Source organism: Girardinichthys multiradiatus, chromosome 20 (assembly GCF_021462225.1).
Source record: "Girardinichthys multiradiatus isolate DD_20200921_A chromosome 20, DD_fGirMul_XY1, whole genome shotgun sequence".
Lineage (NCBI taxonomy): Eukaryota > Metazoa > Chordata > Actinopteri > Cyprinodontiformes > Goodeidae > Girardinichthys > Girardinichthys multiradiatus.
In genome coordinates, this window is record NC_061812.1 from 41,037,675 (window position 1) to 41,050,283 (window position 12,609).

At 42.0% G+C, this 12,609-nt stretch overlaps 1 protein-coding gene across 2 annotated transcripts in view; it reads left to right on the forward strand.

Annotated features, from left to right (window-relative positions):
- arhgap46a (Rho GTPase activating protein 46a) overlaps positions 1–12,609 on the forward strand; it is a 48,824-nt gene continuing 36,215 nt past the window's right edge. Inside the window, exon 1 of one of the 2 annotated variants that reach the window (XM_047347614.1) lies at positions 1–204. In XM_047347614.1, coding sequence (XP_047203570.1) covers positions 191–204 — 14 coding nt within the window. In that variant the 5' untranslated portion in view covers positions 1–190. The remainder of the gene's footprint in view (positions 205–12,609) is intronic. The other variant, XM_047347613.1, reaches the window with a different exon arrangement.

Below are 12,609 nucleotides of genomic sequence, written 5' to 3' on the forward strand. Positions count from 1 at the left end.
GTGGGGGTTGGAGACCGGTTGACCCCCATCCCAACCGCATGATTCACGTGGAGAGGCGGAGACTCCATAAAGGATTCACCCAGGCAGGCAGCACCGGGGAAGGACCGTCCTGTACTCGCCGCTCCGAAAACTAACTTCCGAAGAAGGGCAAAGTTTCTTCTTTGTGTCCACCTCGTTTACAATGTGAAAAATGGCCGGGACAAGGTAAGTTTACCCACTTTATGTTTTAATGCAACACGAAGCTGAACGCAGGAAAGTTCAGCTCAGTGTCTGCACGCTATCATGCCGCTGCTGCCGATGCCTCTCTGACCCCGCCACTCACTGGATATTAGTTCAATTAAACTGAAATGAATATTAAACCTAAACGTTTGTGGATATACATAATGCCGGAGAATGTTTAATAATGATAAACTAGCTAATTTTCAGCGTTCGTTAAAATTGTGCTTGTCAGTTCAGCGGCTAATATTATTTAAAGCTCATATATTCGTTTTAGTTTCCTAGCAGTTAGCTTTGAGAACAGCAGTTTTTTTTTTTTTACATTGAAACTGTTGCAGCTCCTTCTTGGCTAATTAGGATTTAAACGAGCTACAACAACAGCAGGAGCAGCTGTAGTGTGACTTGAAATTGATTCTCCAAATGACATACCACCAGCAGCCACATCGTTGGAACTGGCTTTGATCTCGTCCAGTAATTTGCTGGACTAACTTTCCTCTTTGCTGTGGTTTAGGAGGCCAGTAAATGTTCCACAGTCTCCATTTGTTGCTCCAGTTTTCTCTGGTGGCTCCTTAAGCCTCAACCATAATGGCTCATATTTTGTCGGATGTCTTCACCATCTGCTTTAAGAGCAGATGTGCTTTCAAACTTTGCTCAGTTTTGTCATCGGTTTTCAGCCCCCACAGTGGACCTACCAAAAGCTACTGACACATGGAGGATACATCGTCCTCATGTGTTCCCCCTCAGTTGGTGTGATGTAAAGAGATATTTCTGGTGGAAGCTCCTAAGCTGCAAGTGTAAGTTAGTGTTTCCTATCATTGAGAAGCACCAATCACACAAGGTATTTTCTGTGTTTACATGAATTTGTTAAAATGTGAAATTAAAACAGTTTTCGCGATGCATTCATTGTACGCACGGCAGTTGTAAAAAGCGCAGTTTTCAGTGTATTTTATTAAGATTTCATATGGTAGACTAACACAAAGCAGTGCATATAATGCAGCTTTTAATTTTCTTTCTGGGGATCACCCTGTCTTTGTTCCATCCATCTCCCTTTTACCTTTGAGCAGCTTCCCCGGCCCCTTCTTGAACAAACAATCCCACTGCATAATGCTGCCGCTACCATGTTAGACTATAGTTACGGTGTGTTCAGGGAAGTTTGCGGTGTTGGGTTTCCGCCATGTGTGAAGGCCAAATGGTGTACTTTTGGGCTCATCTGACCAGAGTAGCTTCTTACACGTATTTGTTCCCTGCATGGCTTGTGTTAAACTGCAAATAGGGTTTCCCATTGCTTTCTTTCAACAATATATTTTTTTCTTGCCACTCTTTCGTAAAGGCCAGCTTTGTGGAGGGTATGATTAATAGCTTTCCTGTCTACAGAATCTCAGGATCTCTGCAGCTCCTCCAGAGTTAGCATGAGCCTGTTTGTTTCTTCTGAGTAGTGATCTCTTTGCCCAGCCTGTCACTTTAAGGGAACAGTCCTATCTTGCTAGGCTGGAAGCTGTGGCATAGTATTTCCATTTTCAGATGATGGATTAAACTGTGATCTGTAAGTTATTCAAAGCTTGGGTGCTGTTTTATAACCTAACTTCGCTTTAAACATCTCTCCACTATTTCAGATTAAATTACACACATATTACTAATTAGGTGAAGAGTTGTGCTGGATTTTGTTTAGGGGTGTCAGAGTAAAGGGGAGTAGATACAAATATACATTGCAGATTTTTATTTTTTATTGATTTTATTTGTAAAAACATTTGACCAACATGTATTCTTTTTCGTCCACTTTGCAGCTGTGCGCTACTTTCTGTTGGTCTACCACATACATTCTCCATGACATACATTAATGTTTTTGATTGTGTTGTGACAATATGTGGAAAAAAGGCATGTGTATATAAATATATTCAGTGGGTATTGTTATGGCTCAATTGATGGAGCTATATGGTAGATGGTAATGAGGATTGTTTTTTCTGTTTTATCGCTGGTCCTGCTTGTGGACCTAGTCGTAACTTTACATGGCATCTGACTGCCAAAACCTTATGTTGACATTTGTTCCACATACAAAATCTGAAACACCGAAGCTAATTATGTTGTTTGCATAGCCCGAAGCTGTTAGTTTGGCAAAGCCTGCTAACATGGCTTCTTGGGTGCAACGGTTAACGCCATCCCACCCCTGCTCCGGCCTAGCTCGTGATTCTTGGTGACCTCTGCTGTTCTACTACTTTGCCACCCATCTTATGGCATAAACTCTGATCTGTTGGTTGTTGCCGCCACACAAACTGTATCTTTCGTTCACAAGCTTGTTAATATGAATGGCTTGGATCACAATAGGATGTTCCCTCAGTGTTTACCCGGATGGGTCGCTGCGGCACTTTCAAACAAAGGGAGAACAATTTACTTTACACACCCTTTAAAGCCCCCACATGAATAAAAAGGGAATGAAAGACAAGCCTGTACATCCCTGCTGAGATTTTAACAGTGAACAACATTTTTTTAAACCAGTGGTTTTTTTTTTAACCATGAAATGTAAATGCTTTACTTGGATTTAATGTTTTTATTTATGTCCGTTTTCTTTCTGTACTGTAATCCTTGTGAGATCTACAGATCAGCACTGTTAAACCCAGCACACCCTTCTAATTTGACTCTGGTTCTCTGTGACTCTGTAATGAGGCGAAGGTGATTTAGTCAAACAAGCTTATCTTCACCTGTACAACCATTTGATGCTGCACAATTCCTCCTTTGGAATGTAGGGGAAGGTTTGCCTCACCTGACTACAGTGGGCTTGAAGTTAATGCGGAAAAAATGCTGATCGAGCTATTGCTCAGTAGCATTAAAGCGTATAATAACTTGTTGTACATGCAAATACACATCTGAATGGGTGACTCATGTTGTTCAAAATTGTTCAGCTATTACTTGTGACGTTGTTAGGTTTTCAAGAAACTAAGTTAAAGGCATTATTCATACAGGAATGCAAAAAAAACGTATAAAAACATGGCCACAACTTACAGTGCACTTCTGCTAGTTGGAAAATATTAATCTCTGCCTACATGCTGATCCCCTGCGATGGCCTCTTAAATCCTCTTCTCCCATTGGGCAGACAGAGTGCTAACATCTTCACCAGACTGCTCTGCGTTTCTAATCCTGGAGGGTCTGTGTCTTCACTTCCTCCTGAGGACAGTAGGAACGGCGGTTCGAATCCTGCCTGGCTCCTCGTCCGCCCACTGACCTCCGCTTTAACCCCGTAGCTCTGCGCCGGGATTAGACACTGGTGTCGTTTATCATGTCATCAAGGGTGTAATCAGGGGGTGATGGTGGAGTTCCTCTTAAAATTATGTTACAATCTGCTACTGGTGGAAAAACGAGCAGGTCAGGTACTAAACAAAAGTGGGGGTAGATTGCTTGAATATGGTTTAAAACTTGCATGAATGTAGCCTTAATTTATGTAGCAGGAAAAGGTTTGTAAAGTGGAAGATCTGAAGTTATTAAAAATAATAATCTTTTTTTAAAAACAAATGTGGGAATTGGATTTATTTTGTTTGGACCAGCGACCCCATTGTTCACTTTGTGACAGCTGGTGTACCGGACAGAGAGGGAGGCCTATTTGTGATCCCATCCTCAGCCTCTTCCTGCAAATGTCCATAGTAAAATCTGACCTTAAAAGTCCCTATAAAGTTTTAGTAATGATTTTACCTGGAGTTTAGGTCAAATTCAGACAGACACCGACTATTCAGTTGAACTGGAAGGATGGTGGAGGTTCTTGAAAGCTCTGGTGGGATAATGGAGGATGACGGACCTGACAATGCTCCCTATAGAGAAACTTAAGCGTTGCTTCTCCTCATTTAGTTTGTAGACAGATACTGTAGTTGTGTATCTGAAGTAACTTTGAAGTGCCGACACAAAAACCTTCTCCTGAAACTGTTGAGGGGTTAGGCGCTTTTATTTCACAACTCATGGAGAATCACTTTGCTACAGCAGGGTCTGAACACTTTGGCAGCTACTGGAAGGGAATTCATTCAGGCCATGTAAAATTGCTTTTTGGAAAGGACTATGGGAAATGTTGGCCTTGCCCAAGGTGGCTCAGTGACCCTGTGGGATCCAGTCTAACTCTGTGCCAAAGGAGAAACAGAAACTGTCTCTAGCTTTGGATTTGGACAGCTGGTGTTGGAGGTCACCCCAGACCTGTCCTACATAACCCAAACTCCTCTCTCTATCCTGGCTCTGATTGGTTGGACTCCCCGCATGTGGTGGCAGCACAGAGACCTCCTTGAATGGGGGTCCGCGTGTTGATCTGACAATGTCTGGCTTTGTTCTGTCCCATCACTGGCTTCAGAAGAGGGCTTATTTCAAAGGCTTTGCAATACATATGATCACCAACCATCATGGGACATCCTTATGTACAAGGTACCACATGATTTACTTTACAAAATCTCATTAGCCATGAACCAGCTACAAGTACCAAGGTACACCAACATTTTAACCCCTTATTGCCTTATTAATTTAATTTACAAATGTCTGAAAAATGGTTTTGTTGTCAGACTCTAAATTCATTAGAGCTTGGTAATTTAGATATATAGGACATAAGCTAACTGTGGGTAATTGTACAACAAAAAATAGCAAATGAAGGCATTATTGAGCACAACTAGATTGTGACAAAGTGCTTCCAATAGGGTCCTTGTTATGTGTGTAATATCCATCAACAGGCATTAGTGGTGTACATACACCTTGGTTGTATGTCGGTTTAATGCAACAATAGACCATAGTCTACCTGGGGTTAAAAGTTGCTTTTCCAAAACCCTCATACTGCTCCAATGGCTTAAAGTGAAGTGATGACAGAGAAACTGCCCGAGACTGGAGATTGTTGCCCCTCTCCCACCTGTTGCTGCACACTGCAGTTGGCTAAAAGAAGGCTGTTGTAGATGAAAATGTTATGAATGTAATAGCCAATATGTTATTTTCGTAGTGGTAGGGATACTTTTAAATAAATGCAACAGGATCCGGTTATACATTTAATTTTTTTTGTGTTGGCATTGGGTCACTGTAAAAGTGTGGTAATTTTACAAAGAGTTAAGTTTGTCATATCATAAAAATTCATTGCCTACCCAAGGCAAGTTGACCTATCTCTCTTACTTCTCTGTGATATCAGTATGCACATTATAAAACATCTAGTTGGCCTTTGTTTTTAAAGTGGTAGTGATTTGCAGAACAACTCAGATTGTAAAACATTTTTTTTTTCACCTTGCGTTATTTAGAATGAAATCCCATGACAGGGGAAGTTTTGTATGTAGCACTGCGAGCGAACTGGTCCGTCTGGTTGTTGCACTTTCAAGTTCGTCACTGCGGTGACGAAGAAATATCAGTGTAATTTAGTTAATACTAGACAAGGCAGTTTTGGAGGTTACTGAAAGTCTGTTTACACATCTCCACTAAGTGACAATGACATTTATCTGTTGAGATAAATGTCTTTAGAAGGGGAACACTTTCCATGTATGTTGTCACATGACGCAATAAGGCAACCAACATTTTAAGGACCACTGTCTCAGCCAGTATTGACAGCTTGTTACAGTCTTATCCCTGGGACCGAATTCGCTTCCAGCCATTTGGATAAAAGCGCAGGAGGTGGCCTGCAGCTCTCGTATCCTATCACCGTTTTCCTTAGCAAGGCAGTTAACTGCTTGACTGTTGTCTTACAATGGGCTTTGCCTCTCTTCCTAACCATGCAATCTTTGCTGGCTGACATAAGGCAGCTCTTTGGTGCTTTGTGCGTGTAAGACAACCCAAACTCGTTTTCCAATGTTGCTCAGGAACGGACATCAACAACTGCTGAAGATCATGGGAGGAAGGCGAAACTGGAGGAGGTTTGAAGCAAAGGGAGAGTCTGGATTAGTTCAAGCCATCGTTTCTCTTCAGCAACCCAAAGCATTTGTTAGCATTTTTTTTTTTTTGAGAATCTAAGGAGTCTTTTACAGTAGGGGGTGTTTAAGAAAGTAGATGAGGATTTGTCAAATCAATTTAGATAAAAAAAACTTGGTGTACTGCAGCCTTGTGTGGGTCTGGTATACAGAACCAACATTAAGTTAAATACAGATCAGGATAAGTAAATGAAATCCTGGGGCCTAACATTTACTTTTATGTACAGTGCTGGTGGGGGTAAATACCTCCCCGTTACTCTCTAACAGTTATAGTGCCTTCCAAAAGTGTTCATATCACTTCAAAGTTCTTCACGATACAACCATAAACTCCGTTGTATTACATCTGGAGGCTATGTGGTGGACCAACACAAAGTAGGGCTTAATTGTGAAGTAGAGGAAAAACGGCACATGGTTTTCACCGGTCAGCGTTGATGGGAAAATGTTGTCAAAACAACGTCATAAAATAACCCACCTCCTCATTTTATTTTATTTCCAAGATTTAATTGTTTTTAGGAGAAGTGTGTTTCAGCACCAGTTCTACATCTTTAACAAAATGCGCCTTAATTTTCTGTCCAGTCCCTCTGTTTGACCTTTTCCAGAAGAATGGGTGTTTTGTTTAGGCAATTTAAAACATACCTTTAAATCAGTCAAGTATAAATGTGAAACATATAAACAAATGATCGGGTGTTGTCTATATATATATATGTGTATATATATAAATAACAACTCAGCAAAGTACAATCCTACTGAGGTGTGTCTTTAGGCAGCTTTCTTTGTAATGTTCTTTATAAAACAGTTTGGAAGGCCTACATTTACCAATAAGGTTTCCCCGTCACTTTATTTGTATTCAACTTCATATTTAGTAGTTTAATCAACTGAATGACTGACTAAAAAGCCGCCACCGTTCAACCAAAAGAACAAGCTTTCAAGGGATCCTCAAAAAGCCTAAAGAAGAATTGCTCAATACAAACTGTGCTGTGGGTGTCCTGCTCCAACTGCCTCTGACATGAATGGAGGAATGGGAGGTGTTAAACAAAAGCCCCAGAGAATGTGTGAGTGGCAGGTGCAGGACATTTTTCTGTCATGTGAGGCATGTGCACTCTCGCCTCTCTCCGGTTTGTTCTGGACATCTGCGTGGTGAGCTGGGGGCCCGGTCAAGCATATTGCACCTCATATTCGCCTGTTTTCCTACAGGAACTCTTGGTTTGTGGCCCCTCCATTTGGTTCAGGGCAGTTTGCGCTGGAGCTGCAGCCCTCGTCACACTGCAAAACAGAAGCGAGGCTGTGGCCTTCACCGTGTCGGGTTTACAGTTACAGCTACTGGAACTGCTGCCAAGCCCTCTGTCCATATCCACGCTCTTGCTTTACAATATTTAGATAAGCAGGTTGCCTAGCAGCCACCTTGAATAGACTTTGTACATGCTTTATCCATAACCAAACAGAAGTCTGTGTTTTTGGGAGATCGTGTCTCGTATTTCATTCACAGGCCTCTGCATGCTCTGTGGAAATAACCAAGTAGTTTCTCTGTGTTGCACAATTTTTAATGTCTTTTATCTGTGTGGTGGGATGATTTAAAACTTTTGCCTTTCCCTGGAGCGCTCTCTTATTTTTACGTCGGTATCTGAGCAGAAGAGGTGTTTTCTGTCTTTAAGTAGGAAGCAGCTCTCTTGTAAATGCACCCGTAAAGGGTGGACCCCCAGCATTTGCTGCTGGGCTCGGTGATCAGGGTGCTAAGGTTTCCTGGATGAATGGCGAGCCCTGTGTGAGAACTCCGCCTGCCTTGGTCCATCAGGAACAGCCACAAGCAGCAGCTCAAAGTGGGCTGTTGTTGAAGGTTATAGATTACCTTACAACTTACTGCCTCACTGCTTTTGTCGATTATCTCCCCATGAAAAGTGTAAAGACAAGCGAACTCTGCAACAGCTCCACTGGGCTCCGTTTCTGGAGGTCTCCTATCAGTACATCAGAAAATACAGTAGAAATGAGGCAGAAAGCAGCAATTCAGCTGTTCCTTGATGGTCTGTATAAATGCTTCCGCTAGAGTAACTCCACTTTTTCTTTCTCCCTTTGTTTTGTCTCTTTGTTGAAATCAACAACCACATTGGTATTCAAGTTTGTTTGAAAACTAGAACTAGACAATGACACATGGTTGCTCGTTGCCCTATTTCTAGAGCCTGCATTGTCCAGTCCTCTATGTTTACAGCTACTGGGAAAAGTGCCATTTACACTTTGGCATTGGCTTCGAACAATGGGGCAGATTCTGTTGTTTCTCTCGATCTGGGAAACTGCCCTCTCTCGCAGTTATTTTTGGAGCTGACTGTAAAATCTGCTCGATAGGTCTTATTTCTCCCTCAGAAAGCCTCTGGCTCATTCTGACTGAGACTGACATGGTGGTCGGGAAGGTGTTTGTCTGCATGTCTTTTTTGTGTTTTGTCTCTGTACCTCTTGGTCCTAGTGGTGAGTTTACAACTTGACCAGTTTTATTTTTAGCTGCTGTGGAAAAGAAAAAAAAAACACGCAGCTGAAGCGTCTCCTTGACCCAAATGGGAGACAGGGACGCTGTGTCTGTCATGAGCGAACGAGTGGTTATTTCACACAAAAAAATGTGTGTTAGGTTTCTCACCGGTTCCTCTTATCTGTTCTGCTTTTGGGCAGCTTTTTGAGGCAAAACAGCCAGTAAAAGCATAATAAACCATTGTTCAGTGAATGAGTGGACACTAGATGAGGGTTTGCTTTAAGAGGGAAATTTAAGACGAAAGTTTTTCATTCCCAGAAGTTTGTGTGAAACAGAAACCGGTCTGCTTCAGCTGGAGTTTCCCTCCTAAGGTAAATCAGGTGCTGTATTCTTCAGTCACAGGGCCGCATGTGCAACAAGTTAATTTTAGATCATTATAAAACATTCCTGTTGGAGCTAAATTTCAGCGAGCTGGTGCAGACTGCATTCCAAGCCATTTATGAGCATTTGCAGCATGAAGCACATCGTTTTGTGGAGTCCTCAACTATGCTTTCATGTTTGCCCCTCAACTCAGAGAGACTGCCTTAGGCTGACGCAGCTATGGTTAATAAACATGGTGTCATGTGCAGTCTACATATACAAAACACTGTTTTACAAGTACTAAGTAACAAAGACAGTTCTTGTTCCCTCTCTAGTTCATGAATTATGTTTACGTACTTTTGGAACTCAAGCTATCTCAAAGCAAAGCTGGTCCTGCATTCAAATCTCATCCAGGACCTTTTTGTTTGAATTTTGCATGTTCTCATCCATGCGTGGGTTTTTTTCTGGGATCTCTAGCTTCCTCCTGCTGCTTGTAGCATGCATACTAACTAGAGATCCGAATCTCGTAGCCGATCTGCTTTTTTGTAAGACTTTGACCTGTCAATCCAGATTTTTAGCAGAATCAGCTGGTGTTCCTGCCATGTGTGGTCATTGATTATTTATAATAGTAGAAGCAACAGCACACTGTGTGTGAGATAGTAGTTGCTGTAAAGCAGGGTAGTATTTTAAAACAAGGAATATTTAAAATAAATTATTAGTTGACGTTTTAGATTGTGTACAGCATCTTGTGTTAAGGATTTAGCTTAATGACAGTGGTTAGCATGACTAAAACTGCAGTCTGTGTGTATCCTAGAGTATCTAGGATACACACAAGATCTTACCTTAGCTCTGACATTTCCAAAATTCAGCCTGCGTAGCTCAAACTTGGCCTTATGTGTAAATATGTATGGTTGTCTGTGATGTTTCTATTTTGGGGCTTTTTTTTCACCAAATCGGTTCAGGTGCTATACGGGTGATAGTGGTTACTTAGGACTAGTTCATTTTTTCACCTGTAGCTCTGCTTTCGTCAGGAGGTAGAGGTGGGTTCAGATTAAGATAACAACCAATCAAAGCTTTGTGAGCGCCAGGCCATAAAACTCCACAGTTTAGTTTTATTTTTGAGCTGCTAAGTAAAAAAAAACAAAACTGTAAAAACAGTAAGATTCAGCAAAAACAAAATGTCAGATTAGTATCACAATAGCATAAAAAAAAACTCCTGTCTCTTAACTTTCTGCAGTATATATTGACACCTATTCTCAATGAGTTTAAGTACTTCATTGTGCAAAAGCGGAAAGGGAAACAGCTGATTATTTTCTAGTGAATCCATAAATGACTTTCCAACTCAGATCTTAAATGCTGCCGCTCATTTGAAATCAATAGATGGTGTTGATAAATTCTGCTGTAAAAGATTTCCAGCGCTTCTGGTGCAGATGAGAGGTCAACTGATCAGGACTGTGAAGCATAAATTAGAGTGGTGATATTAAGGCATCTATTTGCTGGGATAAATCCAGTTTTTCCTGTAGGCAAACTGTCTCCAAGCACTGTGATCCTTCACGAAAACACGGAAAAAAACCAGAGAAGGATCACTAATTGGATGAGACGTTTATAATGATGTTATGCTCTGGCTTGGCTCTCAGGTGGTGGAAAAGAAAGCCGTTTGTTTACAGAACCAGTTAAGAACTGGCTTTAACACGAGCTCTGGTTTAGCACTAGAACCTCTTTGGTGCACAAGCCCTATAATTGGCCCTTTTTAAAGGACTGTTGACCTTTCTACATTATACCTCGTCTCTCACCCATCGGCAGCCAGAGATGAGCACTAGCCCCCTCAAACACCCATGGCTGGTTTAAGTGGGTGTAGAACATGAATGGAGGATAGTTGAAGTAAATTCATGTTGTAATTCAGTTTTTTTTAAAAATGAAGTCTGTTCTTTTTTCAATTTCTAAAGTAAATTTATTAAAGGATCTTGCTTGTTTTTGCAGTTTTCCTCAATATTAATTTAAGCGCCTGAACACTAGCCAGTCTTCCTACTTATCTGCTCATGTCAACAGAGCCCAGTAGGCTAGCTCTCAGCTCTAACTGCTGTTTATTTACCCAGAGGGAGCAGTCCTTTGCAACTGCTTCAGCCTATGCTGTTCGGCTCGTCAGCCATATCCCTGACTTCTGACCCCCAAATCCTTCTTCCCTGCTTGCCTCTTCAGGGCGTCATCCAGCACGCTGAAGTCTGTCACCATAGAAAGGACAAAACTGTGCAACACGTAGCTGCAGCTTTGTGTTCATCAGATAGATTCAGACTTCAACAGTCAGGTTGCAGAAAGTGGTGATTAACACAGCTAAATGGTACTGAAAGCATTAAAGAGACCTCAGCTTCTTATTGTGGGAGCGCCTCATTTAGACTGGGAGGAATAAAAGGATGAAGGCTCTGGTATGTGTGTTGGTGTGGGGGGTGTTGACTGTTGACTTCACTTTGAATGCCCTATTATATTCCAGGCTTCCCACCCATTAAGTGTTGCGGATCTAATCAGTCTCTAAGTAATCTAAGAGTTTGCTCTCTTTGTGGGACCTCTGCATTTGTGGGATGTCAGATGTACGCACTAAATCGTAACCCTACAATAGCAACTTATTCTCCGACACACATGTGCCCCTTTCCGCAAAAATGTAGATTTCTTAGCGATTTGGTCAGGCGGGAAACAAACACCACAATCTGACGAATCCTTAAAAGGTTGGAGCTTGTGTGAGGGAATGAAGCAGATGGCTTCTCAGCAGAGAGCATGGGACCACATGGGATAATGGTATGTGGTAGGGTCCTATATTCCCTTCCATGTTTGTTCTGTGTTTACCTGGATGTTTTATTAGGGAGGCTGCTTCTGGCACCCGATTAAACAGAACTTGATATTTAAAGCCTGATGAACAGGTACGGCAGTATTACTCAAGGCTTGGTAAAAAAGAGAACAGCTGTTGTTCCCAGAGGCCTGCGGCCAAGGAGGGTGACAGTGTAAATCTGGCAGAGCTGACTGGCTCCAGTCTTTGGTGTCTATTTCTGAGCCCAAGTTGAGCACACAAGCTGAGACTTGGCATGAGCGCAAAGAGCATATATGTGTATTTGTTGGTGCGTGTATGTGCTCTGATCCATGCTAAGCTTCTTGCCCCCTTCTGAGCAGCCCAGGTAGTCTGGACAGCAGGCCTACAAACAAAATGACTGAAAGGAGAGGAGCTTTTCTCCCCCACACTGTGGACTGGGAAAACGTCCAGGCTCCCGCAGATTCCAGTGACACCAGTTCATCCCCACAGGCTCTTTTTGCCAAAGATATTTAGCAGGAGTTGGGAGGGATGCTAAAGAAAAGAAAGGAGCTTCTCCTGCCAAGATCTTCAAGTGGTCATTGTGAGAGAAGAGAACAGATTAAATGTTGGGTGTTTTGAACCAGTCCTCCAGGAGTGACCTAGACATCTCTTGTGTTGCTGAGCCTCAGTGACTGATTCCTCCTAGCTGCAAGCAGAAGGCTTTTTCCCACATGAATTGGGCTGGCTTTTTTAAGGCCTTCGCTGGAGAACTAGATCAAAGGAGACATAAAACGAAACTGGTAAAGAGTTACATGACCTGGATACACGGCTAAAGCAGTGTACTCATGTTTGTCAAATGGACTAATGCATAACATGCATTTCATTTTTATTTAGTTAAA